This window comes from Pipistrellus kuhlii, unplaced genomic scaffold (assembly GCF_014108245.1).
Source record: "Pipistrellus kuhlii isolate mPipKuh1 unplaced genomic scaffold, mPipKuh1.p scaffold_m20_p_4, whole genome shotgun sequence".
NCBI classification, from domain to species: domain Eukaryota; kingdom Metazoa; phylum Chordata; class Mammalia; order Chiroptera; family Vespertilionidae; genus Pipistrellus; species Pipistrellus kuhlii.
In genome coordinates, this window is record NW_023425540.1 from 29,914,280 (window position 1) to 29,940,532 (window position 26,253).

At 38.5% G+C, this 26,253-nt stretch overlaps 1 protein-coding gene across 3 annotated transcripts in view; it reads left to right on the forward strand.

The window, feature by feature from the left end:
• Positions 1-20,353, forward strand: part of CWC27 (CWC27 spliceosome associated cyclophilin) — a 143,301-nt gene extending 122,948 nt beyond the window's left edge. For 2 of the 3 annotated variants that reach the window (XM_036409098.2, XM_045571176.1), the window contains exon 14: positions 18,728-19,320. In XM_036409098.2, coding sequence (XP_036264991.1) covers positions 18,728-18,890 — 163 coding nt within the window. In that variant the 3' untranslated portion in view covers positions 18,891-19,320. Of the gene's footprint in view, positions 1-18,727 lie in introns of all 3 variants that reach the window. The other variant, XM_036409100.2, reaches the window with a different exon arrangement.
• The last annotated feature ends 5,900 nt before the right edge of the window (positions 20,354-26,253 follow it).

The window sequence follows — 26,253 nt, forward strand, 5'->3', positions numbered from 1 at the left end:
TCACAAATCTGGAGGGTGGAGTAAAGAGGCTGGGACACATATTAAAAAAGACATAAAAACACTCATTAAGAAAACATTTAAGCAAATAAGACTCAGCAGCTATATATAACTTGAGTCAAAAGGGCTGAGGGGATGATGATTTGAATGCAATGAATCCTAGCTACCCCAGGACTCTGCAAGTACTTGTGTATTTCTCTATATATGGTTTCTGTTTGATCTCAGTTGTGGTGCCAATTTTTTTTTTTAAGCCCTACGTCTCTCTTAATAGGTTTGTATTACTTACATATTTGTTTATACTTAAATTCTAAGTTGCTTAAAGACAGAAGCTGGCTCCTCCCATAATTCTATGACAGAGGCGAAGGTTCAGTGAGTGTTGATTAACCCATAGAGATAAATGCACATTGCATAGCATAGAACTTTCTGTTCTTTATATGACTGGACAGGTTTAGTTCTAGTTTGGATTCCATGAATGTCTCAAAATATTTTTCAAATGTTTTGGGTTCAATCACCACACACACACACAAAAAAATGTTTTTGCCAAGTCCTCTTCCCCTTATTTTTGAATCCATATGCATTTTTTAAGGAAATATGATCCATGTGTTTCTGATTCATTTACACTTAACTCATCAAGAGGGTGTTTTGTAAGAGCAGTTTGATGCCCAATAAGTTTTTTTTAAAAACTTTTTATAAGCCATTTAAGTCCTTTTTTATTGAACAGGAAAGTCACCAACAAATTTAAACCCAGAAGTTCCATTTGAAACTCAGAACCCACAGGACTCAAATTTACTTTCAACTTAGCAAGACCATTTATCTTCCCAAGGTTCTCCCTTGCCCCTTTGGTGCAGTATTTTCTCATGTTTAATTCCTCATTAGCTTCAGATATCAATTAGTGTTTTTAAGTGTCATTATTGTTTTTGATGTGCTTTCACAATACAACCACTGTTCTTACATGCTCATTAGAAAATTAAACAGATGAGGAAACTTCACTACATAGGGGGAAATCACTGGTCAATGATGTTGGCCAGTTCTCAGAGAACAAAAATAAGTGGCAAAGGGAAAGCAAACATATTAAAGGAGCCATTACCATGTCTTCCGGGGTTCATTTCTGCTTATAATTGCAGCCTCCAAAACAGAAAATCAGTACTGTGCACTATGTACCTGCACATTTTTTTGGTATTTGCTTTCTCTAATATCTAATAAAATGCCTTTAGTATTCAAGGCACTATACAGAATCATATGTAATGCTTTGGTCTCCTATATAATGCCCTCTTATTGAAATATAGACTATTGAAATTCTGTAGCCTGATAAGCAACAACATCGTTTCTGTTCATAAATAAACCAGTTTGGCTTTATCAAGTCTCTGGTGATTTAGATCATCTCTCGTAAAGTACATTGCACTCAGAAAAGAAGTCTTATATTCACAATGATTTATAGCAAATATTAGGAGTATATGGCATGTGCCTGTGTGTTATGCATAAATTACACAGCTCCCAGAGTATTTTGTAGGTCACGGTTGCCGCTTTTCTCAGAAGTGAAAGTCAGCCAGTGCTGTAGCACTGTCAGGGTCTGTTATCTGAGGTAAAATGATTGCTTCTGAGACATTTTTATGTGTCCGCATGAGTGACCACACATTGAGGGATCATTTTCATTTTCTGTCAAGATAGAAACCATTACCAATTTGTTATGTTTTCTTTTACTTGGCAAACTGTTCTATTTGCATTTTTGGCTGGGCTGCTGTATTGGCATAGTATACAACAGACATTTGGGTACCATTCAGCAGCATTCTATTTTTTATGCAAAAAAAAAAAAAATGTAGGCGGGGGAGAGAAAGAAAAGAAATATGATTCTATTGTAAACACTATATATGGTGTTTGATAATTATTTCCAGATTTCACTGTCTAGCAAGGCATTTAAAGAAGTGTTATTAGTAGAACTAAGCTGAAATACATGATAGAAAGTTTTCACTCAAAATTATTAGGATTCTTCTCTTTGTTGGGATATATACTGCCAGTACTTGGTGGCAGTGATGGGCACCAGATACCAGAGTAGCAGCAAGGGCCTGTTTGCCACGACATTCCTTCTCCTCACGGCGTTGCACTTTCATATAGAATCCTTCTCCAAGCATGGATTTTATAAAACCGATTAGATACATGTCTGGAGTCATCAGCCAAAGGATTCTTATGACCATGTGGATGAGGTCCATATGTCATTTTGGGTTTGTTTAGATAAAGCTTGGTTAGCTCCCAGAAAAGTTTTGAGAGAGCTGTGTCTGACAAGGCAGTCAAGAGACTTATAAAAAAGAAAGCCACCTGCTCCTTACGCAACAAAATCAGCATTCCAGGAAGAGGAGAAAAATTAAATCTAAGAGAGGATATTGGGATCCTGTGAGTCTTAACTACTCACTACTATGTTCCATTAAAAATTCTTTCCAGATAGTTAAGTCTAAGAGTAACCTAAAGCTTTACAGCAAATGGACATGAAAAATAATGCACAAGGGAGGTCTGTTTGCCTCCTCTTTCTCTATCTGCCCTCACCACTCTCCCATAGTGTCTATAGTATTCAGCATTGTATGAGTCAGAAAAGCACTAACAAGCAATTGCATGGTTGCCTTTAGTAAACATTTTAATCTTTTTATTATATAAGGAAAACCAGACTCCTCCCAAAAAAAAGTAAATAAAAATCACATGTGATCTAAAACTCAATAATAAATACCATTCATTTATACATGTATATACCCCTCCAGATATTTTTATGTGGAGACGTATTTTAAGCAGAAATGTGATCATATAATACTACAACTTTATAACTTGCTTTTCCCCTCAGCAATATATAGTGAATACTTTTCCTTGCCATATATAATTTTATGATATAATTTTAATATTTTGTTTTTATGGCCATCTAGTATTCCAAAATATGATGAACCACAATGTTCTTGATCAACTTCATGTTGTTGGATATTTAGGCTCTTTCCAGTTTTTTTCTTTTTTTGTTGTACACAACATTGTAATAAACATTCTCCTATTTTTGTCATTGCCAGTTTCTTCAGGATAAATTTCTAAAACTGAAATACTTAGTGAGTATGCATGTTAGGCTTCTGCAGAGTATTTTCAAATGGCCCTCCTAAAATGTCATTCCAATTTATACTCCCAAGTAAATATATTTCTGTGACTTGCTTTTAGGGCTGTTAGTATCTCAAGACTTAGTAAGATGCTTTGCCTTTGAAAACTCAACTTGACTTTTAGAGACCTTTAATTCTAAACAATATCTGTCTTCTGGAGCTGGTTACAGAATATATTACCATTCTCATCTCTGGGATACTTTCCGCATTCCTTTAAAGAAAAGCACTATCCTGGGGGACCCTCTTTAATCCCACATATTGAACTATCTCCTAATTATAAAGTGGGCTGGCAAACCAGACTTCCTGGATTCAAATCCCTGCTCCAACAATGATTGCTGAATGGCCTGAGCAAGCAACTTCTCTGTAAGATTCCATTTCTTCACCTGTAAAGTGGAGATAGCGCCTATATCAGAATTATTATTAGAATTAAGTGAGATAATTCATGTAATGTAGTCAACGTAGTGCCTGACTCTAAGGAAATGCTCAGGAAATATTAGGTGTGAGAAAGGGAGGTGGGTGTGTGGGACTAGGGTAGTATTAAGGCTTGACAAATTACTCAAGCAACACAAACTAAACATTCTAAATTAAGTTGGCAGTATGTTAGTTATACAGTCTTCTTGTAAAAACCTCAAAGAAAAATACATAAAGAAAAAGTGAATGTGAATTCAGATAAGATTATCTGTGACCTAGAAGGAATGTAAGTATATTCATTAAATTTGCTAGGGCTCGATGGTTCTATTTTAAAATCTGTTTCTGGAGAAAAAGAGAAAAGTATAGTAAGGCATGATGTTTAGCTGAATTGAGATATTATAATAAAATGCTGAGGCTCAAACTTTAGTGAACATAAATTTAGCCATCATTTTTGGAACAGATAAAAGCTACCTGGCATAAGTGGTTTATTTCTATTGGAAAGAAAGTTTAAAGAGCAAGGGTCTGGGGATTAGCACAATATAGTAAAAGTCATTTCACAATGATTGTTCCAGATAACAGCAAAGCCTGTAAGTACAGGATGGAAGTTGCCATTGTACACAGGCAATTAAGATGTTATCAATAAGCACTCTGGCACTTAAACCATCTTTGCAAGTTAAATGATGCTTCAAACATGATAGAAAACAAAGTAGTAAGATTCCAGGTGAAATTTAGTGAACAGAGATGCATAACTTCTATGCAGTTATCTGTGTCTTTTTAAAGGCAATTTTTTGTTTGTTTTTCTGTTTAAATATACTTTTATTGATTTCAGAGACGAACAAGAGAGGGGAAGAGAGAGATAGAAACATCATTGATTAGAGAGAATCATTGATCGACTGCTCCCCTGCACACCCCCTACTGGGGATGGAGCCCACAACCCAAGCACATGCCCTGACCGGAAATGAAGCTATGACTTCCTGGTTCATAGGTTGACGCTGAACTACTGAGCCACACTGCTGAGCTAAAGGCAGTTTTAAACAATGTGTCCTTTTCTTTTGTAGAATTATTAGATGAAGTTAATACTAAATGTCATATTGATTTTTCACATAACCTAAGTTGTGTTCATAATACATGTTCAATATGTAAAACATAAAAAGACAGGAAAAAATCACTAGTAATTTTGTATTCCACACATAATCATGATTAATGTTTTTTTAATCCTCCCTCATATATTTATATTTACACTTTTTCCAAGAATGGAAAAATTCATCCAATTTTTTGTTATAAGCCTTCATCAGTGAATAGTCCACTACTTAAATATTTTTGCAGATTCACTATTATTTCCTTAGGCTAAAGGAAGTAAAGCTGCTGAGTCAAGTGTGTGTGTTTTTTTTTTGTTTGTTTGTTTGTTAAGTATAACTTAATTTTAAGAAAATACATAGTTTGACCCTAGCTGGTTTGGTTCAGTGGATAGAGCATTGGTCTGTGGACTGGAGGGTCATGATTTCGATTCCAGTTAAGGGCACATGCCCAGGTTGTGGGCTCAATCCCCAGTAGGAGGCATGTAGGAGGCAGACAACCAATGATTCTCGTCATTGATGTTTCTCTCTCTTCCTTTCTGAAACTAATAAAAATATTTAAAAACAAAAAAGAAAACACATGATTTGTATCTGTTTATCTTGATGAGTTTTGACAATTATATACACCAAACCAAGATCTAGAACTTCTTCATCACCCAGAGGTTTCCCTTCAGCCAGCCCCCTCCCTCAGCTACTCCAGCTTCTGTCAACTCAAGTATGCCTTTGATGACATTTTTGCTAGATTGCATTCCAGAAGTTGAATCCCTTTTACCTGTTCCAGCAATAAATGAAGTTACTTATTTCTCCTTACTCTAGATATTATATGAGCATGTATGTGTCATATCACAGAGAACCAATATAGATATACTATTCTTTGCCATTTTCTACCATATATCATTTTGTATTTCTTTGTTTACCAGTAAAGTTGAACTTTAAAAATGTTTTAATTGACGATTTATATTTTATTATTGTTGTGATTGTGGTTGTTAATTGTATAGTCTAATGTAATTACATATCTCTTGACTTATAAAAGCTTAAATATTAAGGATATCTTTTTAAAAATATTTTTACAAGTTTGTCATTGCCTTACAATTTCTTTATGGAGGTTATTGTTTTGTTTTATGTTTAACATGGAATTATAAATCTGCATTGCCAAATCTGGCAATCTTTTTCTTCATGTTTTCTGCCCAGTGCCATTCTCTATCTCTTTTTAATCCCAGGATTATATAAATACCTATAGTATTTTTATGATTTTGTTTTTACTTTATTTTGACATTTTTAATCCACATGAAATTGGTGTTATTACATTAGATAAATATTATAACTCTATTTTTTTCTAAACTGCTAACCACCATAATTGAATAATCTTGAGTTTCCCCACTGATACTAAATGTGTCCTTTATCATAGAGTAAGTTCTTATGTATATGTTTCAGCCAGTTTTATTACCCTACATGAATTTTTCTGTCTATCCCTGTGTCAATCCCTCATTGTTAAATTATTGTAGCAATATAATACTACATAATATCTGGTGAGCAAGTTGGACCTTTATTGTTCAACACATATTTTAACTTTAAAAGCTTAATTGGCTGAATAATGTACTATAATTATTTTGTGTTAGTTAACCACACCTGGAAAAAGCTTAGACAGTTGACCGTAGAATCAATAAAAAGGCCCCATTATCTAACAGGTGGCCACTACCTGAATTACAGCCCTAGTGCCAAAAAGGAAATACTCACTCTTTAGACAAATGCCCTACCTTCAAAGTGATGGAAAAGATCACATGTGGAAAATAAGTAGTATGAGGAATAACAAAGAACAAAAAATCTAGGATTTGATTGCCATTTTTGGCTAGAGGTATATAAATGTTTTTATGAGACATTTGATCAGATTTTTTCCCCCCATCTCTCTGGTACTGAACCAAAACACAAAGGATTAACAAAGTCATAGAATAAAGGCAACCTCTTAACTTTTATGTTATATGATGTGGATTCCAGGTTCCTAGGATGGCCACATATAAATACAAACCACAAAATCCTTTTCCAAATAACTGCCCGCTATTTTGAATTATTATCCCTTCTCCTTCCTGTATTAATGCAGATAATACATGACCTGTAATAATATTGTTCTGTTCCTTATGTGCAGATAAGTCAGTTGATTGTGATAGGTAAAATATTGGGCTTGAGTGCTTTTTTAAGTAGAAATAAAAGTTATAGTAAGAAGCCAACTTTTAGGGAACATTTAAAAAACACCAATTAATCTTTTTTGAACTATAAGCTAGGTATTGTTGTGATGCCCAAATGATATGGGAAGAATCTGAGTCACAGAAAGGTTAAGTAACTAAAGGTTAAGATCATAGCCTCATGATGTAGAATTCAGAAATAATCAATTATTCTTGGCTCAACAGTTTAATTCTGTTTGTTTGGTTTTTTTTTGACGACATTATTTCTTGTGATTTTATATTGCACCGGTTTCTCTACCTGAGCTAGCTTGTATATTTTTCATATTTTCAAATAAAGTAGTGTTGTTGTTGTTGTTAATAATGCTAGACAAGTGACTTCAGGACTTGGTCAAACTCTTGGTAAAAAATTGTCTAGCTCTCTTTAAATCATGGAAGATGTTAAGTCTATATCCTAATATTATAATCCTTGTATTATTTGAAGAATAAAAATAAAAGTTATTAAAAGTTTGCTTAACTTGAACAAGAAGTTCCTGCCACATTTACCCATCATTTCTCATAGTAATATAAATAGTAGTTATGAGTATGGGATTTGGAGTCAGGCCTGAATCTGAATCCCAACTTGGAAATTTACTGTCTTGTGTGATCTCAGGCAAATTATATAACCTTTCTAACCCTGCTCATTAATTTGTAAACTGGGGATAATAATAGAACCTCCCTGGTGGGTTAGTTTGTGGATTAAATGAGATGCTATTTTTAAATGATTTAGCAGAATGTCTGGAACAATCAGTGCTCAGTGTTTTGTTGTTCTTGTCTACAAGGTTGTCATTGATATTTTTAAGAATTTATTTCTCTGGATTTGACTATTATCAGTAGATCCATCATAATGATGATTAGAGTTTCCACTATTTCTATAATTTTTGTTTTGTTTTGTGTATTTTTGTTTGTTTTTTACCTTTTCTTAATTAACCCATAATACCTTGCAATAGTTAACCTAAATTTCTATCATAATTCCTAACATTCTAAAATAAAATAAATTTTAGATTTGAGACTTTTACAGTGAACAGTAATTCCTCACTAATGAAATTGGTGTGTTTTTTTCCTTGAGGCTAGAACTGAATAAAAAGGGGAGTAGATATCAATTATAAATATAATTTAAATAGAAAGCAAAATAATATCACTTCGAAGAGCATAGAATTATAAGCTCAGCATAATATTTATGTTTTACTTTTATTCCTCTCTCTGAGCCAAGTACTAAGGTAGTGATAAAATGAATCAAGAAGGAATGTGATTATCTACCAGATATCCTAGTTGGTGTGTTCATTTTATAAAGGAGTATAAAATGCTGCGGGAGACCAATGTGGTTCTTTCATAAGTAAATCTTGTCAGAGTTGCTGATCCTGGAAAGGTTATTATTTTTATTCTAAGCTCTTCATTCAGTCCCTGACTCTTCCTCTGTTTCTGCCATTTTTCTTCTGGATGAAGAAAACTCTTCTGTATTGACTCTACTTTCATTTAGTGTGCCCTGAAATAAGTTTCTGTTACGTTGGGGGATTTGTTTCAGAGACAGGCAGGTAGCCATGTCCCCCTGCTGCTTACCAGGCCTGTTTGGTTGGGAACCCTACCTTCCCTATGTGCCTTTGTTAGTTCACTGGCCATCGCTTATGTTATTGACTGAGCAGTTGTTTAAACCAAGGGCAGGTGTAAGAATGCATATTACTTATTTATTCTGGAAAGGCTCTTAAGCCTTCCCAACTGTGTCCTGCTGTCTGTCAGTATGTTAGATAGGCAAGAAAGCAGAGAAAATGCATTCCCATTTTGCTGAAGATGTTTTGAAAATTACATCTTTTGAATTTACTCCAACAATACTCAGCATTTATTAAAGACACTATAATAGGAGGGCTTCTTTTTTCTTTTTAACTGAGGAAAACAAGTCATGTTGAAGAGTGTGCTTTTCAAAACCTCAAACTGAGAGGAAAATACTAACATTCGTTCAAAGTCCAGAACCAAGGAGGTTTTTCCCTTGTGAATGGTGAGCAGTAAAGGAAAATCTGCCCGTTTTCATCTCCTGTTCTTCTTTCAAAGGCCAGTGCCATTTTCCTCTCTGTTTGGTTTACCTAATGCTCTATATCCCTATACTTATTTATGTTTGTTCAAATATTTTTAAATTTTGTTCCTATTTTTCTTGTAAATTTTAAATATTCTGAATTTTTGCCATTTTTTTCTGCTACTTTTTTTTTGTTTGCTTCCTTTAATAAACTGTTTCTGTTTCCCATCTTGAGTCTTATTTCTTTTTTACTTTTCCTCCGTAGTTTCTTTCTTCTCTTTAGCCTCTTCTGTTTCTCAGTCATCTCTGTCCTGTGCTTAAGAATTATAATATGGGGTTGATTGTAAATTATAGGATCAAATACTACACAGTGGATAAAGCAATGTTGAAGTATAGTTATTCATGTAAAAGATGTTTGTTGTGTGTGAAAAACAATTATAAAATATATACGTCATGATACCTTAAAAAATATAAATATATTATATACAAATACACCTGTGGGTATAGACATACATAGGAAAATGTGCATGAAGTGATGTGTCCATATGTTTATGGTAGTTATTGATGAGCTATGGAGTTACAAGTAATTTTGTTGTTGTTGTTGTTGTTTTTGCCTCTCAGATTGTTGTATTTTCCACAAAGAAAAAATTCCCACAACAGTGAATTTGTTATACTATACTAGTAAAAGTTGGAATAATAAAATTTTTATAGTTCTTTGATATTATAATCAGTTTCTGCACTATGGTTTATGGTCTAGTATAGATGGGACATATTTTAAAATATAGGTGTAAGCCTCAAAAGTTAAGTAGAATGAAGTTTGTCTTGTGTGTATGATGATGTACATGAAAACACTTTGAAAAAGGCAATGCAATTAGTAGAGTATTATAAAGATGATTAATAGTTATATAAGCATAGTTTGTATGTAATACACACTCACACAAAGTGCAAAATGAGCTGAGGTAAATAGGGTGCCTATTACCATCCCCTCATCACAGATAAGGAGGCAGAGAGACCTAAAAAAGCAGTGTGACTCTCCTACGGAAACACTTAGTGGCTGCGTTGTACCACAAACCAGGTTTTCTAATTGCAGTCCACAAAAGCTTCCACAGTATCAAAGGCGAGAGCAGGTCCTGAGGCCTAGGGAGTCAGGAGAAAGTGGGAATTCACCTAGGCTGTGAATGGAGAGCGGACACAGACCATGGGAAGGTGGTGGAAAAGATCACATGTGGAAAATAAGTAGCATGAGGAATAACAAAGAAACACTAAATGTGCCCTTTATCATAGAGTAAGTTCTTAAGGACAGAAGCACCGGAGTGTCCTGCAGCCCATCTCTGGTGCAGAGCAGGTGCGGTCTTTCAGAGTCAAATGTGAGCAAAACTGAAAATTGTTTTGTCTTGCTGAATTTTTTTTTTAAGTCTGTTTTGTTTCTAAAATATGTCTCCTTCCAAGCTCCATGCCCCCCCCCCAAAAAAAAAGTAATTAAACCAGGTCATTTAAGTTTCTAACCCATAGTTCCACAGAACGGTAAACTTAATAGCAGAAGTTATTTCATTTGGTTTCTTAAGAATTCTAACTGAATAGAGAAGTGAGAAGCTATCAGAACATTATACTGAACACAGATTATATGGATGCCAGTTTCATAAAGAATGACAAGGCCTTACAAACCGTGTAGATGAAGGCTGAGGACAATGTGTGTGTTTCTCTCCCGCCTCATCCCTCACAGGGAGTTCGTGTACAGAAGGCAAATGTCAATCATTAGGCAGTTTAACTGGCACATTTGAGAAAGTTAAGTGTTAGATTTTCATAGCATAAGTTAGCGGTGATGAAAATACTTTGATTTAGTGTTTTGAGTACAGTATTAACTTTTCTCTGCTGTAGAGTTTAAAAGGATAATTACCAACCTGGAAAACTCAAGGGTCTATAAACATTACTGCTAAATAATTTGGAATTCTGTATTAATACTACCAAGAAGAAAGATGAACAAAACCAGGATTCTAGCCAAAGGTTTTAGGGGTGTCAGGCTACCCAGAAAACATCTGTTTATTCAGCCAACACTGATTGAGGGCATTTTTCTTGCCCAGCGTTATGACCAGGGCTGGTACAAAGGCCAGTGAAACAGAGCCAACTGCAATCTAGCGAGGGAGAAAAGAGAGCTGACAGAAGAGTGCCCTGCCCCTGAAAAAGACAGGAAAAAAGAGCAGGCCAGGCCAGGAGAGGAGAGGGGCTGGTTCCCAGAAGGGATGACAACCTCAGCTAATAGGAAGAGAAGTGTATCACCCTGAAGAGGCAGCAGGAGGCAGGAGAGAGCAGGTTTTGTTCAGGAAACTACAAATCATTCAGGATGTCTAGAGTAGCAGTCGTCAACCTTTTGGACCGCACAGACCACCAGTGGCAACCGCTGATCTAATGCATGAAAAGTGATGGGGGAAGGTGACAATGGGAGCTAAAAGCCAAATCATAGAGGCCACGTAAGCAACTTGAATATGTACACAATGAGGGAACTCTGAAGGATGTAAAACAGGACAGTTTTCTTGGCTAGGTTTGCATATATATATTGTATATACACACACACACACACACATATAGATACGTAATAATGTGTGTGTGTATATATACGTATCTATGTGTGTGTGTGTGTGTGTGTGTGTGTGTATATATATATATATGTGTGTGTGTGTGTGTGTGTGTGTGTGTGTGTGTGTGTGTGTGTGAAAAATGCTAATTGACCATAGGCCAATCAGATCAAATATACAAATTAACCCAACAAAGATGGTGCTTAATTTGCCTAAACTGAGGGAGGGAGGAGTGAAGACTGAAGACAGCTTAGAAGGAAGAGGGAGGGAAAGCAGAAAGCAAGGTGGCTGCAGGAGGGAAAGTGTGGAGGGTGGCAGAAAGCAAGGTGGCTGCAGGAGGGAAAGTGTGGAGGGTGGTGGAGCGGCAGCGGCCGGAGGACTGGAGGGCCAGAGGAAAAGCATGGGGTGGGGATGGGGGGCAGAGGCAGCAGGGAAAGTGACGGGGGGGAGGGGGGGAGAGGTGGCAGGAGAGAAGCCCTGTTCTTGCAGGAATCTTCCTGCAACGGGCCCCTAGTATGTGTGTGTGTGTATGTATATTTGTGTGTGTGTGTGTGTGTGTGTGTGTGTGTGTGTGTTATATATGTCAAAAAAGACCTGGATATCACCATTAAGTGCAAGGCACTCCTTAATAATTTGATGCCTGAGAGAGATTGCCAGACTCCCACCCTTACGGATCCAGGCCATGAGCCTTGCCTCTGCCCCACTGAGAGCTCCAACTGAATGGGTGTCCCTACCTAGTACCCTCATTTTAGAAGAAACTGGGTTTGAGGTTAGGAGAAACTGGGAATGAGATTTCAGAGAGCAAAAATTATAGGCAGTAAGGGATAAAATATTTACAGTGAAAATTAATGCTTCCCTGTTTTAAAGCAAGTGTTCACCTAAAAGAGAGGCTCCTGCTGGCCAGTGTGGCTCAGTGGTTGAGCACTGGCCTATGAATCAGGAGATCATGGTTTGGATTCCTGGTCAGGATACATGTCCAGGTTGCTGGCTTGATCCCAAGTCAAGGGCATGTATTAGGCAGCCAATTAATGGTTCTCTCTCATCATTGATGTTTCTATCCCTCGCTGCCTCTCCCTTCCTCTCTGAAATCAATAAAAATGTATTTAAAAAAATAATTAAAGAGAGTCACCTTTTTCCAAAAGATTCTTCCACATTGCTCAAGGCATTTTTGGAACTGCTTTTATGGAATTCCTTTAAATACCAGCTTGGGAGCCACACAAATAATCATTCTTATCTCTATAGTTGCATTTTTAAATGTTTGTATCCTAAAATAAGCACCAACTACCCAGTCTGACTTATTTATCCTACTCATTAGGACTTAGCACTGAGTTAACACTAATTTATTCCTAAAGTTAAATCCATCTTCACAAGATGAAAGTTTACCTCTGAAGACACTATCAGCCAGCTATAAGTTTCTTGACCATGAACCTCACAAATTGCTTGTGAAGTGAGGGTGATAATAGCATCTTTCCTGTCTACTCCGTACAGCGTTTTTGAAGATAATACCAGACAGCATGTGCAGTACTATGTCAGTGGACGCTTTCATTGTTATTGCCTCACACTTGGCAGGCAGCTCCAAACTATGCATTTGTCCTGGCCTCTTTCTGTGTGTTCATCCCCTAATAGACTGTTCACTTCAGGAGAGCAGAGCTTGGGTCATATTTGGCTTTGTGTCCCTGGAGTCTGACATTGGGTCTCACACATAAACAACATTGGCCCAATGCTGTTTGTTGAATGAATAATGGAATCTAGCTCCTTGCCTCATCCTCAAACCATTTATAAGGCCTGGAAATACACTTAAGATCTTCAGTTAAAGTAATAGGCTCAGAGGCCGTGTACCTTCTTCAAGTAGGTGAGCAGTTTGTCACTGGGAAGCATCTGTTCTCATCTCTGAAGGGTCCAGACTGGTTGATGAAATCTCTCTATCTGAAAGTATAATGGTCCTTTTACATATACATATACATATACATATACATATACATATATATATATATATATATATATATAGTGATTTCAGAGAGGAAGGGAAAGAGAGATAGAAACATCAATGATGAGAGAGAATCATTGATTGGCTGCCTCCTGCACACCCCACACTGGGGTTTGAGCCTGCAACCTGGGCACACGCCCTAGGGAGGAATCAGACCGTGACCTCCTGGTTCATAGGTTGATGCTCCACCATTGAGTCACGCCAGCTGGGCTGAAAGTTAAAGGTTCTTAAACCCTAGTGCTGCAATCTTAACTTTGGCTGTATTTTAAAATCACCTGGAGAACATTTTCATTTTCTGATGCTGGGTCCCCATCCCAACCACAACAATTGATTTATTACCTCTGGAGGTGAAGGCCAGGCCTGGCATCCAGTTGATTCCAATGTACAACCTGCATTGAGGTAGGGAGGGCTCTCAGATTAGACTTTGCGAAACATTGCTTTAAAGAAATTGCCTACCTAGCTCTATATTAGTGCCCTAGGAAATGGGAAAGACGAACGGCCTGTCTTCAGCGCGTAAAAACTAGCACTTCAGTCTTCAGCGCATAAAAACTAGCACTCACCAGTGGGGTGCAGTGGGAAAGCAGTGGTCTGTGTGCTGAGCTGGGGTTAAGTCATGGAAAGGTGGGCTTGTGCCGAGCATGGGACTTTCTGAAGAACCTGTGAGACATTTTATAAGTGCATCAGAGAAATAAAAGACAGTCTCTGCCCACAAAAGGAGGGTCAAGTGTTAGTTTAGCAAACCAGTGAGTACCAGCCAGCAGGCCTGGCCGACACAGAGGTTCTGAAGACTTTGATTCACACCAATCACCATTCTTGGCACTGGGGATACAGCTGTGAACAAGATTCACGGTGTCTCGAATAACTGACAGCCTTTTCAAAATTAAGTAAACAGGCAATTACAGAATGCTGAGAGCTGATGAACAAAAGGAAAAAGAGGTTGGTGAGATAGGAAGATCCCATTGTTAGAAGGTTTTAAGGGTTAGGCTGAGATTTCAGTCAATACAATAGCTAATAGTTCCCACCCAAAAGAACGCTGTGAAAGAAACATGCAGGAAAGGTTATTTTGGAACCTTTGAAAGATTATAAAAAGAAGAAATAGTGCGGAACAGTTAGGACACCTATAACATTCTAAGGGTTGGGTGCTAAGTTCCTAAATTAGGGAGACTTGGAAATGGGAAGGAGTGGTTTATAGACTGCCCAGTGAAAAACATAGCCATTTTCATTATAGAAGCATAAATAATTCAAATACGTTTCAGTCAGAAGTGACTCGTTAATATTGGAATTCTATTTTGATTGATTTACTATACATCTGAGAATGTGTTTCCCATTATTAATTGCTGTAATATCTTAATCTATTTTTCACAACTATGTAAGAAGTTTAAAAACTGGTTGTCAAATTCCTGAGGTCAGTAAAGGTCTGGTTTCTTTTAAGAGACTCGGCTGTTTAATTTTTGTCTGTAAGCCCACGCAGTCTCGGACCAAAAACACTTACCTGATCAGCACAGCCTTTGTAACATGGTAACCCTCCATATTTCTATAACACACTCAAGTCAATGTTCTTATTGAGAATCTAAGCTTATGTAAAACTTTTGATAAAGAGCTAAATTTCTGTCTTTGCCTTCAAGTGAACAAGTTTTAAAATTTTTCATATGTAAATGATCAGTGTGTAAGTCCAATACATTCACTGCTCTTATTGGGCCAATGCCATGACCAGCCACAGAGTGAATAGTATTGAGTTGTCGATACATACAAGATTGTAAACTACCAGACCCAATGCACTGGAATTGGGTCTGTATTACAAGTCTGCATGTGTATTTTCACCGGAGGCTGTAAAACGTGGGCATGCTTTCAGTCCGTGCAGTCTGATTTATGGAGGCACATAGGTCAGGAGTTTATTATGCTGAAAATCATAATAACTGTTTTGTTTGCTCTCGAAAATGAAGTGATTGAAGCATGTTGAAAGATAAATGGGTGAAACATTTTTGATTATGCCTTTATTTCTATTAAAGATTAAATATTATTGCTGAGTAACCAGCCCTGCTAAGTATCATGATATTAAAGCTGAAGGAGTGTGTAAGCCGATAGCCCCTTCTTTCCTCTGGGTCTAGGTTTGTTATTAATCAAAACGTTGGACCTGTTTAGCACAGTGGTGTCTGAAACAAACAGTTGAAAAAGACAGCTACTTTAATTTACGGCTTTCTGTTTTTCCAGATTTGTAGGCAAATCTGTTTCTCTGTCTGGGCTTTGTGCTGTGTTCTCATGTCTAGATGTCATTTCTTAGACCAGAGCCAATGCAGTCCAATAGTTGCGCGATTCTCTTATGGCATAGAAAGGAGGAAAGTGCCTTATTATGGCTTTAATTGACAAATTCTGGCAAAGTCGTTTTTGAAACATGGACAGTCCCTACTAGAAGTAGATCTTACACAAAACCCATATGTATTGGGGAGCAGAAAAAGCGATAATTTTTTTATAGAAGAATGCATATATGGAGAAGTATTAATAAGTTAACTAAGACAGTGGCTTTTGATGTTTTATATCAATACTAGAGGGGTTTCCCTCAGCCCAGCCTGCACCTTCTTCAGTCTGGGACCCCTTGGGGGATGTCCCTGTGGGATCGGGCCTGAACCAGCAGTTGGACATCCCTTTCACAATCCAGGACTGCTGGCTCCTAATCGCTCGCCTGCCTGATTGCCCCTAACCGCTTCTGCCTGCCAGCTTGATTGTCCCCTTACCTCTCCCCTGCCATCCTGATTGACACCTAACTGCTCCCCTTTCAACCTGATCGCCCCCAACTTCCCTCAACTGCCTGCCTCATTGCCCCCAAATGCCAGCCCAATTGTCTCCAACTGCCCTCCCCTGCTGGCCATCTTGTGACAACGTGGAGGAAGCCATCTTGTGAGGGTGTGAGGGTCAATTTGCATATTATCTCTTTATTAATAGGAGAGGAGTATTGAATAAAATATTCTATAGGGCATATGATTCCAGCTACATTCTGGTGGTGGCTTAGGCATCTGCACAAGAGTCATTTGGAAAGCACTCACCACTTCCGGAAATGCAGTGTGGGGTGGGCTTTCCTGACATGTGGTCAGGGACCTTTAATAGGACCCTCTTGCCACTCTCCTGAACCTGGTCCTCAGCAGTGGTGGCAAACTTATGATTTCTAAACAGTGCGCTTTGTCGGGAATGCAGCACAGATTGTAAGACGTGTCAGAGGAAAAGACCACCTCTCAATATGTGAAACAAAGGGCTGACTTTACTACCTCCTGAAGCAAGAAAGAGCTGTGCTTTGAGGTACAGTCTCTCTGAGCAAAGCTGGTTGCAAATCCTTATATAGATTTTTGGGTTTGGGATTGCTTAGGAGTGGACATCACCCTCAGAAGCTCGTTATTCAGGAGAGATTGTCCGTGATTGGCTGGTTTTCTGAAGCATGTTCACTGGAGTGAGTCCACCACTGATTGGCCATCTTTCAGAAGCATTAGGCTGTCACTGACTAGTTGGCCTTCGGAGGTGTTTACTGAAGTATTTACCGAGGTGCTTTAGGCCGAGGCAAGTCATCATTAATTGATTAAATCTGGTGTAATTATGTTTCTGGTCATTGTGGAACAACCAGCCTTTTTCTGGGTTTTGGAGGTTGTTTTGTTCTCATAAGCCAATGCTTGAACTGTAAGAAATTGAAGACACAAGAAAATCAGACTCTGAGGAATCCCTCTAAATAAGCAAGGACCCTGTGATGCGGTTTTCTAAATCAGGTGCTTACTAAAGCAACAGGGGGTATAAAAACTCAGGAGTTCTCTCTCCCATGTGAGATGGCGTGTTCAGCAGTGTTTCCCAAACTTCTCTCATGATGAGAATCACCTGGTGGAGCCGTTAAACTACAGATTCCTGAATCCCAACTAAGAAGTGCTAAACTAGAATTTTAATATTTTAATAAGCACTGCCTTTACAATTATTCAAAGTATGTGTACATTTTGGGGACACCCTATATTATTGAGTTCAGTTATGAATTTGATGCAAATCATGTATTTTAATAATAAATTGTAGAAATGCGAGCTACCTCAGTAAGACAAAGGAAACTCTTAAGTCATTATTATCACTATCCTCACCTGCATTCCACTCAGCTTTGTCTGGGGGAAAGGGGTGGGGATGGTAGTAAGACCCCACATGTCAGCCCTGGTGAACTGCAGCTACTGAATCCTGAGTAACTATAGCATCACTACTACTGTAACATTTTACTTTCCTCCCAGAATCTTCTTAGGATTCTTCAGAATCTGGGTGCATCCTTAGGAGTTTGTCACATAAGTAAGCTTCACCCAGCGTGTGTGCTACTGCAGGGGGGAAGAGCTAATGTAATATTCGGGTTTCATCTGAGAGTGACAGCTGGTGCGTGCAGAGTGTTAATCCTATAGGCAATTTGGCCCTATCTTCTGTGATAAAGGAAAGTGCTTTGTCTGTCTATTTTAAAAATCGCTTAACTGCCTAGTGGGAAAGCCTCAGTAGTTTCGTTTACATATAAAAATTGAACTTTCCTCTTTCCAAACTCCCCCAACTGCCCTGAAACCTAGTCTTTTGACTTGCCCATTTATTCCTGACACCTCCTAATGGGGACAGAGCTAATCGCCTACATGTTTCCCTGCGGCTAAGGATAGCCAGCTTATGACCACTTATGAGTCAAGCACATGTTGATACTTTAAGGCCAGTAAGCATTTGATAAAGCAGGAAAGCAGGGTGGTTAGATTTGTTGTAATCAACAGGAGGAGGAGGAAATTAGTCCACGGAACTGTGCCAAAAGCTTAGTTTCTGTTTGTATGAAAAATATGTATATTTCTTTAACTCAGCTACTCCACAGAAAAGGGAGTCATAATACCATTTGAACAAGAATTTTCTTACCACATTACCTATTCTTGATCCATTTAACTACTCAAAACAAAATGAAACAAAAATCAGATAGGGTGGCTTATTGTCAGGAGTCAGGAGTGTTGCTCTGCCGCCAGGCTCTCTCTAGCTAAGAAAGTAAGCTCTTTAAGGCAGCTGGCAGCACGTTCCGGGAGTTCAGTTTGGGGAACACTGTGTGTAGAAGTCTTTAACCTCCCATCAGGAAAAGAACCCCACGTGAAAACTGAGGCAGCGACACTCCCTACTAGAAATACAAGCCAGCAGAACAAACTCTACACACACGGTTTTCAAATTCAAGTGTTTTCTGAGAAGTTGGTTTCCGTGTGGCACAAGCACCAATAAACAAATCCCTCGGGTCCTGGGCCCTTAGAGTTCATCTTGCCAAGGATGGGGAAGTATAGAATTTCCGCGCTGCCATCACTGACCATCTCTCTCCCTCTTTAGGATGTCACATGTACTTCAGTTTGAGGATAAAAGCAGAAAAGTGAAAGATGCAAGCATGCAGGACTCGGACACATTTGAAATCTATGATCCTCGGAATCCAGTGAATAAAAGAAGAAGGGAAGAAAGCAAAAAGCTGATGAGAGAGAAAAAGGAAAGAAGATAGAAGGAGAAGACTGGCAATCAGAACAAGTGAAAGTGTGCCTGCAGTGCGTGACCTCAGAACAGTCATTGCTCCCAGCAGCACCATTGAGGGCATGGGAAGAAGTCTTTGACATCTTGTCTGGTTTTGAAAACCAGTTATCTTGTTATATAAATTGTGGACTGACACAAACACATCCTCTGGGTTACTGGAACATACTTTTATTCTGCATTGACCTTTTATATTGTTAAATGTGAAATAAAATCACTTTCTTTCCAGTTTTCATGTTAACCGTTTGCAGACCGTGCAAGCCTACTTGTGCTTTTTTACCCCAAAATATGTGAAGGCTTCATTTTTGAGATTTTTTTTTTCTAAGAAATTCCTGCAAAAAGAATATTTGAGGAAAACCTCTTCAGTATTCTGTCATCAGGATACTAACTTTGGAATATAATAAAATATATATATGTATATATATAATATAAAGATAGATTTTTTTTCCACATAAATATCTCAAAATAGCCAAATCAGTAGGACTCAGTAGCCCATACCTTAGATTATGAAGAACACCCACGTGACTGTCCACATCTGCATCAAGGTTAACACCTGGGTTGTACTGATGCAGTCAAGAAAACAGCTACTGTCAGTCCAGCTCACTGCACACCCTGGCCTGACCCTGGGCTGCCTGACCCCGGCCACCTGCCCACTCACCTCGCACAGTAGCCGCAGGAGACATGCAGGGGCCCCATTCTGGCAGAGCAGCTCATTGAGAAGTCAGCCTTTGATGGCACTCACTCACATGGGTTATTTACTACATATTATCTATATTTAGTCAGGTTTTTATTCCTAGAATCGGAATGCTAAAATTATACCACAGGCTATACTATCAGTTACCTCACAAAACCTCACCAGAGACATCTTTTCAGATAGTGTCTCATCAGCTTGCTCTCTCTCAAATGTCATCCAATAGGCTTTTTCTAAGAACACTAGTTCTCAAAATACAGTCCCAGACATTACAGCAACAGCACATGGGGACATGTTAGAAATGCAGATTCTTGCTGCACTGCCCTTCCCCCCGCTCCTCCCCCCTTCCGAAGGAATGAAGTCGAAACTTTGAACCCCTGAGAGCTTGTTAATCCTGGCCTCACTGCAGGTGATCCAGTGCTTGGAATTGGCAGTACCTACTAACGTTAAAGATGTGCCTACCCGTGATTCAAAATATTTAATCCTAGGTCTGTGCCTTAAAGAAATGCCCACGCATTGCTCAAGGAGACCTGTACTGAGTATACACTGAAGTGTCAACCAAAGAATTGATAAATGAGTGTTGTATATCCCTACTATCAAATACTTTGTAGTGGTGGAGATCAATAAACCAGCTATGTGTATTAGCTTATCTTAAACATAATATGAAAAAGGAGACCATCTGTTCAAAAATTTAAAATGCACAACACACCATTATATATTGTTTATGGATATACACATGTGTAGCAGGTATGGAAATAGTGGTTACCTCTGAGCAGGCAGAAGAAATACAGGGAGCCTTTCTTGTGTCTGTAGTGTTTTATTGCTTAAGGTAGAGGGCGGGTGCTTAATCCTCATTAGAGTATTCTCTATACATGTTGGTATGCCTGAAATATTTCATTTTTTTTCTTTTAAAAAAATATATATTTTATTGATTTTCCACAGAAAGGAAGGAATAGAAATGTTGATGAGAGAGACATCAATCAGCTGCCTCCTGCACACCTCCTACTGGGGATGTGCCCACAGCCAATGTACATGCCCTTGACCGGAATCGAACCTGGGACCTTTCAGTCCGCAGACTGACGCTCTATCCATTGAGCCAAACCGGTTTCGGCATTTTTATTTTATTTTATCATATCTAGAAGCTGAGGTGAGAAGACAGGACTCCCGATACTAACAAGAACCCTTTGTTCTCTTCAGGAAGCAGAAAGTTTCAAAGAGGAGGAGAGGGACAGGGTAGTGGGAAATGCCAGCCCCCTCAACTGTGGGGCAATTAATCTCAAAACCACCAAACAGTAAGCCAATGTTTAGAAGTGTGTCCTGTCTTCTCATCACAAAGTTGTAACCTTGGTTATTATAGGTATTCACAAAACAAAACTTTGTTTTCCAAACTTGCTAAGTCTCTGTCAGTTATTATGAAATGTATTTTTACCACTTGATTTGTTTCTGTGTCATTCTTCCTCAAATGTGTCCACCACCATAACCAGTGTGAGATTGTCCCAAGAATAGACAAATTAAACTCTCTGGTGGTTGGTTAAGTGTATCTTATCCTGATTTATTCACAAAGACCAGAAAGTTCTGAAATTCCACAGAGAATAGAAACTGATCAGTAGAATTTCACCATGATAATAAAATTCACTTTGAACTTAACAGAATTATACCAATAACATTTTTTTAAGAATGTAATTAATTATCTGTTAAATACAGGGTGGGGCAAAGGTAGTTGTGAGTATGCAAAATGCAATTTGTTCTATTATTGTTTATTAATTATAGTATTGTTTTCCATACAAACAACTATAAACCTACTTTTGCCCCATCCTGTATGATATTAAATGTGCTTATAGTAAAGTCTTTGGAAATGTCACAGCAGCGTGTTTGGGCCATATGAATTGAAGAAGAAAAAAATCAGTTCAAAGACAAAAAACAAACATGAAAACATGTAAGAAGTTAGCCTTTTTCAGTTTATTCTAAGTTGGCATTTATTTGGGCTTATTTTTCTTTTCTGTCTTGCCATATGGTGTTTTCCTGAAGCAGTGAAGCCTGTTAGCATTCTTGTTCACTGTCTGTGACAATGCTAGACATTCTGGAGAGCAGAGAAAATCAACTCCTGCAACTTTTTTTTTTTTTAATTCTCACCTAAGGATATGTTTTCTATTATTTTTTTTTTTAAGAGAGAGAGAGAGAGAGGAAGGGGGAAGAGAGAGAAACATATATGTGAGAGAGAAACATTGATCAGTTGCCTCCTATACATGCACCCTGACTGGGGATTGAACCTGCAACCTACCGTAAGTATGTGCTCTGACTGGGAATCAAACCCACAACCTTTTGGTGTATGGGACAACAGATCAACAGACTAAGCCACCCAGCCAGGACAACTGGAAAATTTTTTTCTCACTTTTCTGACAAGCCATTTTTTCACTTTGGTTGAACCTGTTGGCAACACTAGACCTCTTTTCCCATCAGGTAATGGAAGGGAATGCGCATCTCTCTGGAATTTTTAATTAATGGTGTAATATCAAAAACACATTGTCACATGCCCTCCGCTCCCAGTATGCTCTGAGGCCACACAGCAATGCATCTGCTGCAGCTAAAAATGGGGACACCATAGAACAAGGTCATTAAAAAGTGTGAGGAGATGAGTGGTTTGCTGCTGTTGTTTTTAGAACAAGTTCAGTAAGCTATGGTGTTCTTATCAAACTGTCAGGGCCACGTTTCTTGATAGGATCCGACGTGTGAGGTACATAAACCTGTTGCGTTGTGTCTGTTGTGTCAGTGTGGCCTGTACGGAAAAGGTTAGATAAATGCAGAATATTGCCCAAACATGCTGTTTAATCTTGGTGATAACGAGGGGGAAAATGGAGGTGTGAAGTGAGTTGCCACTAAGGGTTGAATCAGTATAAGCAATTTGTATGGACGGGGTGTAGAGAAGTTAAGAGGGGTTACATTCTTTAACACTGTCATTCACACACACACAAGAAAAAAAAAAAAAAAAAAAAAAAAACAGGTCTGGTTTCTCCATGGCTTTGACCCAGGTCCAAAGACTTCACATAGTTTATCAGGTGACATCACTCTGCTTCCTAGAAAGCAGGTTTCCTGTCCCCTATATATTTTACCTCTCGCGTCTTTTGGCTTTTAATGAAGAGAAGTGAGGCAGGGACCATTTTTTAGAAAAATCCTTCCTAATAAGGATTTGAAGATATTTGAAATCCAAGAGAAATAATAAAACACCAAGTCTTACTAAGATGGGGATTTGAAGTGCCCTGCTTTTGAAAGAATAATTATTAATTCTCCAAAGCCCTCCTCACCAAATCTATAGGAATATGTCACAGGTGCTAAGGGTTTTGTTAACCCCCATGGAGAGCTGTTTTCAGTAGTTAAATTGTCAATTAGCCCCACCCCCCAAAAAAAGAGGGGGGAGCCCTGATTTGCAGCATTTGCCAATTTCTGTGGTGTAAATACTCACCGTGGCTGATTTCAAGCCACCCAAGGAAGTCCCAGTATGCAACTGGTTATTTCCTGGGGTTTTGCTGCTTAGCTAAAGCTTCCAATGGTGACTCCTGTGCTTACAAAGAGCTCACAGAGGATTTTAACCCTGACCCAAGACCACAATCTTCACATATATTTTCACTTTATGTGATTACTTCACACAATTTGGTCAAGTTCTGGCAACATATGCACCCTACGTTTATAGACTAATTTGTATCTTCAGATTCTCTGTTGATGCCATTTTCAAAGCCAATGGCTCACATGAATTTTTCCCTCTGCTCGTCTTTTCTGCTTCGGTCATATGTCCAACTCAAGAAGCAAGCAAATCTCATAGGAAACAAAGAAAAGAAAAAAAAGGAGGGGAAAGGAAGGCAAGAAATGTAATTATAGTTCCTTGAAATATAATGTGCAAATTCATTTACGTGTTTTTTTCTTTAAGGGTTCTTGGAGTGAGGAATGGAGAGTCTTCTCTGGAGAGAAGACTGACTTCTAAATTAAATGCGGGCTTTCCCCCCCCCCTTCCCATCTGCTGGGAATTCTTTCCTTAAGGTATTTTCATGTTACTTGATCAGTAAGAACATTTTTTGGAGGCTTTCTTCACAGCCCTAGTAAAAAAGAAGGTGTTCTTGTTTCTTTGGAATTTTTTTCAATCCTTATATGCCAAAAAAATGATATTGTTGCTGATGTTTTCACACTTTTTAATAATCAAGATGATTTTGAGAGCAGAAAACACTTAAGTGACTTTCCCATTTACTAGTTATTTTCAGAATAAATCTGGTTGGAGTTTTATTGTAATATTCAAACAGTTGAGTAACAATATATTTGTCTTTTAAAGTTGTTAATAATTTTCAATGACAGTTGATATTCAATATTATGTTTTAGGTGTACAGCATAGTGGTTAGACATTTATATAACTTATGAAGTGATGCCCTCCAAATAGGTCTAGTGCCCACCTGACACTATACATGTTATTACAATATTATTGACTATTGTGCTGAACTCACATCCCCGTGACTATTTTGTAACTGCCAATTTGTACTTAATTCCTTCCCTTTTTCACCCAACTTCTCACTTGGAACCATCAGTTTGTTCTCTGTATCTAATAATAACAGTGCATTTGAAATGAAGGGTATCATATATAGAAAGTTAATGACTACTTTAAAGTAATATATAGTCCATGGTTAGTTCTCAACAGTTATGAGGAATCTTAATTTGTGAATTTCCTTTTGTTTGTGTGATATGTATAAATCATTCTTTAATCTGCAATTTTTGTATCCTCACCCAAGGATATGTTATTTATTGATTTTCAGGAAGGACAGGAGAGAGAGAGAGAGAAAGAGAGAGAGAGAGAGAGAGAGAGAGAGAGAGAGAGAGAGAGAGAGAGAGAGAAATATCTATGTGAAAGAAAAACATTGATTGGTTGCCTCCCATAAGTGCCCCGACTGAGGCTCAAACCCTCAACCTAAGTATGTACCCTGACCTGGAATCAAACCCACAATTTTTTGGTGTGCAGGAGGACACTCCAACCAATTGAGTCACCCAGCCAGGGCTAAGTTGCAATTTTTAAAATATATTTTTATTGATTTCAGAGAGGACGGGAGAAGCATCAATGATGAAAGAATCATTGATAGGCTGCCTCCACTGGGGATCAAGCCTGCAACCCAGGCATGTGCCCTGACCGGGATTCTAACTGTGACCTGGTTCATAGATAGATGCTCAACCATTGAGCCACACTGGCTGGGGAAAGTTGCCATTTTTGAGGAAACATTTTATTTAGGACTAGCTAGAGGCCCAGTGCATGAAATTCGTGCACAGGTGCAGTCACTAGGCCTGGCTGGCAATGGAAGCACTGGCAATGGAAGGGCAGGTCCCAGCAGACCTCTGGGCCCTGGGCAGCACCTGGGCCTCTGAGTCTCCATGTGCCCCCCTCTGCTTGAGTCATCTCCAGCCGTATTTTGCACTGCCCCCTGCTGGTCAGCATACATCATAACGAACAATTAAACTGCCAATCAAACTCCCAGTCAAGGGGACAATTTGCATATTAGGCTTTTATTATATAGGATGAGAGGAATGTGGTCATTTTATCTGTGTTCTAAAACTATATTATATTGTTGGTGTAAATGACCCAGAATGGATACTATCTTCCCAAGCAACTAAAGAATTCAACAAGTGATAGTTTAATTTAAAGTTAGATATGATATTATATGAGGTCCATTTCAGAGTGAAATTAAATAATGCTCATCATGTGCACGCCATGTCCCATCAATCCTACACTTCCCAGCACTGCCTCCACCAGACTTGCTTCATCTGCACTTTTCCTCAACTCTATTACTGGCAATGCCGTTTTCCAGTAGCTCAGGCCAAATAGTTTGGATTCCTGTCTTTATCTCACACCCCACATCTAGTCTGTTATGATATTCTGTTGGCTCTACCTTCAAAATATATCTAGGATTTCACCATTACTTACCACTACCCACTGCAACCCCCCTGGTCAGAGGGTCCATCAACTTTCATGTGGACTGTGGCAGCAGCATCGCCAGTCTTCCTGCTCTCACCCTTGTTTCCCTATTTTTTTTATTACCCACTCAACAGCCAAGCAAAACCTTTTAAAAGTAAGCCACACTGCTCAAAACACTTAAGGGGCTCCCCATTTTATTCAGAATAAAAGCCCACATCCGTGCAATAGCCTAGAGGGCTCCACCTAGATAACCACTCTCCCCCCAGCTCCAATCCCTGACCTCCTCCGTGCTACCCTCCCCGTTGCTCATCCCATCCCTCCTTCCTGCGCTCCATCAGATGATCCAGGTGTGGTCCACCTCAGGTGCTTCACACGGGACTGTCCCTCACCTGGAACCCTCATCCGAATGGCGGCTTCCTCAGTTCAATGAGGTCTACAATAACTTCTCTCCTTTATTATTACAACCTCCCCTCCCTACTCCCAACATGTTCAATCCCTCTCAACCTTCCTCTCTCGTTATATTCAACAGCACTATAAACACCTAAGCACTTTGCCTACTTCACTCTAGCAAACAATCAGGCAATAGGGGCTCTTGTCATCATTTTATAGAAGAGGAAGCAGCCTTAGAAAGGTTAATTACTTCATATATATATATATATATATATATATATATATATATATATATATTATTGATTTTTTACAGAG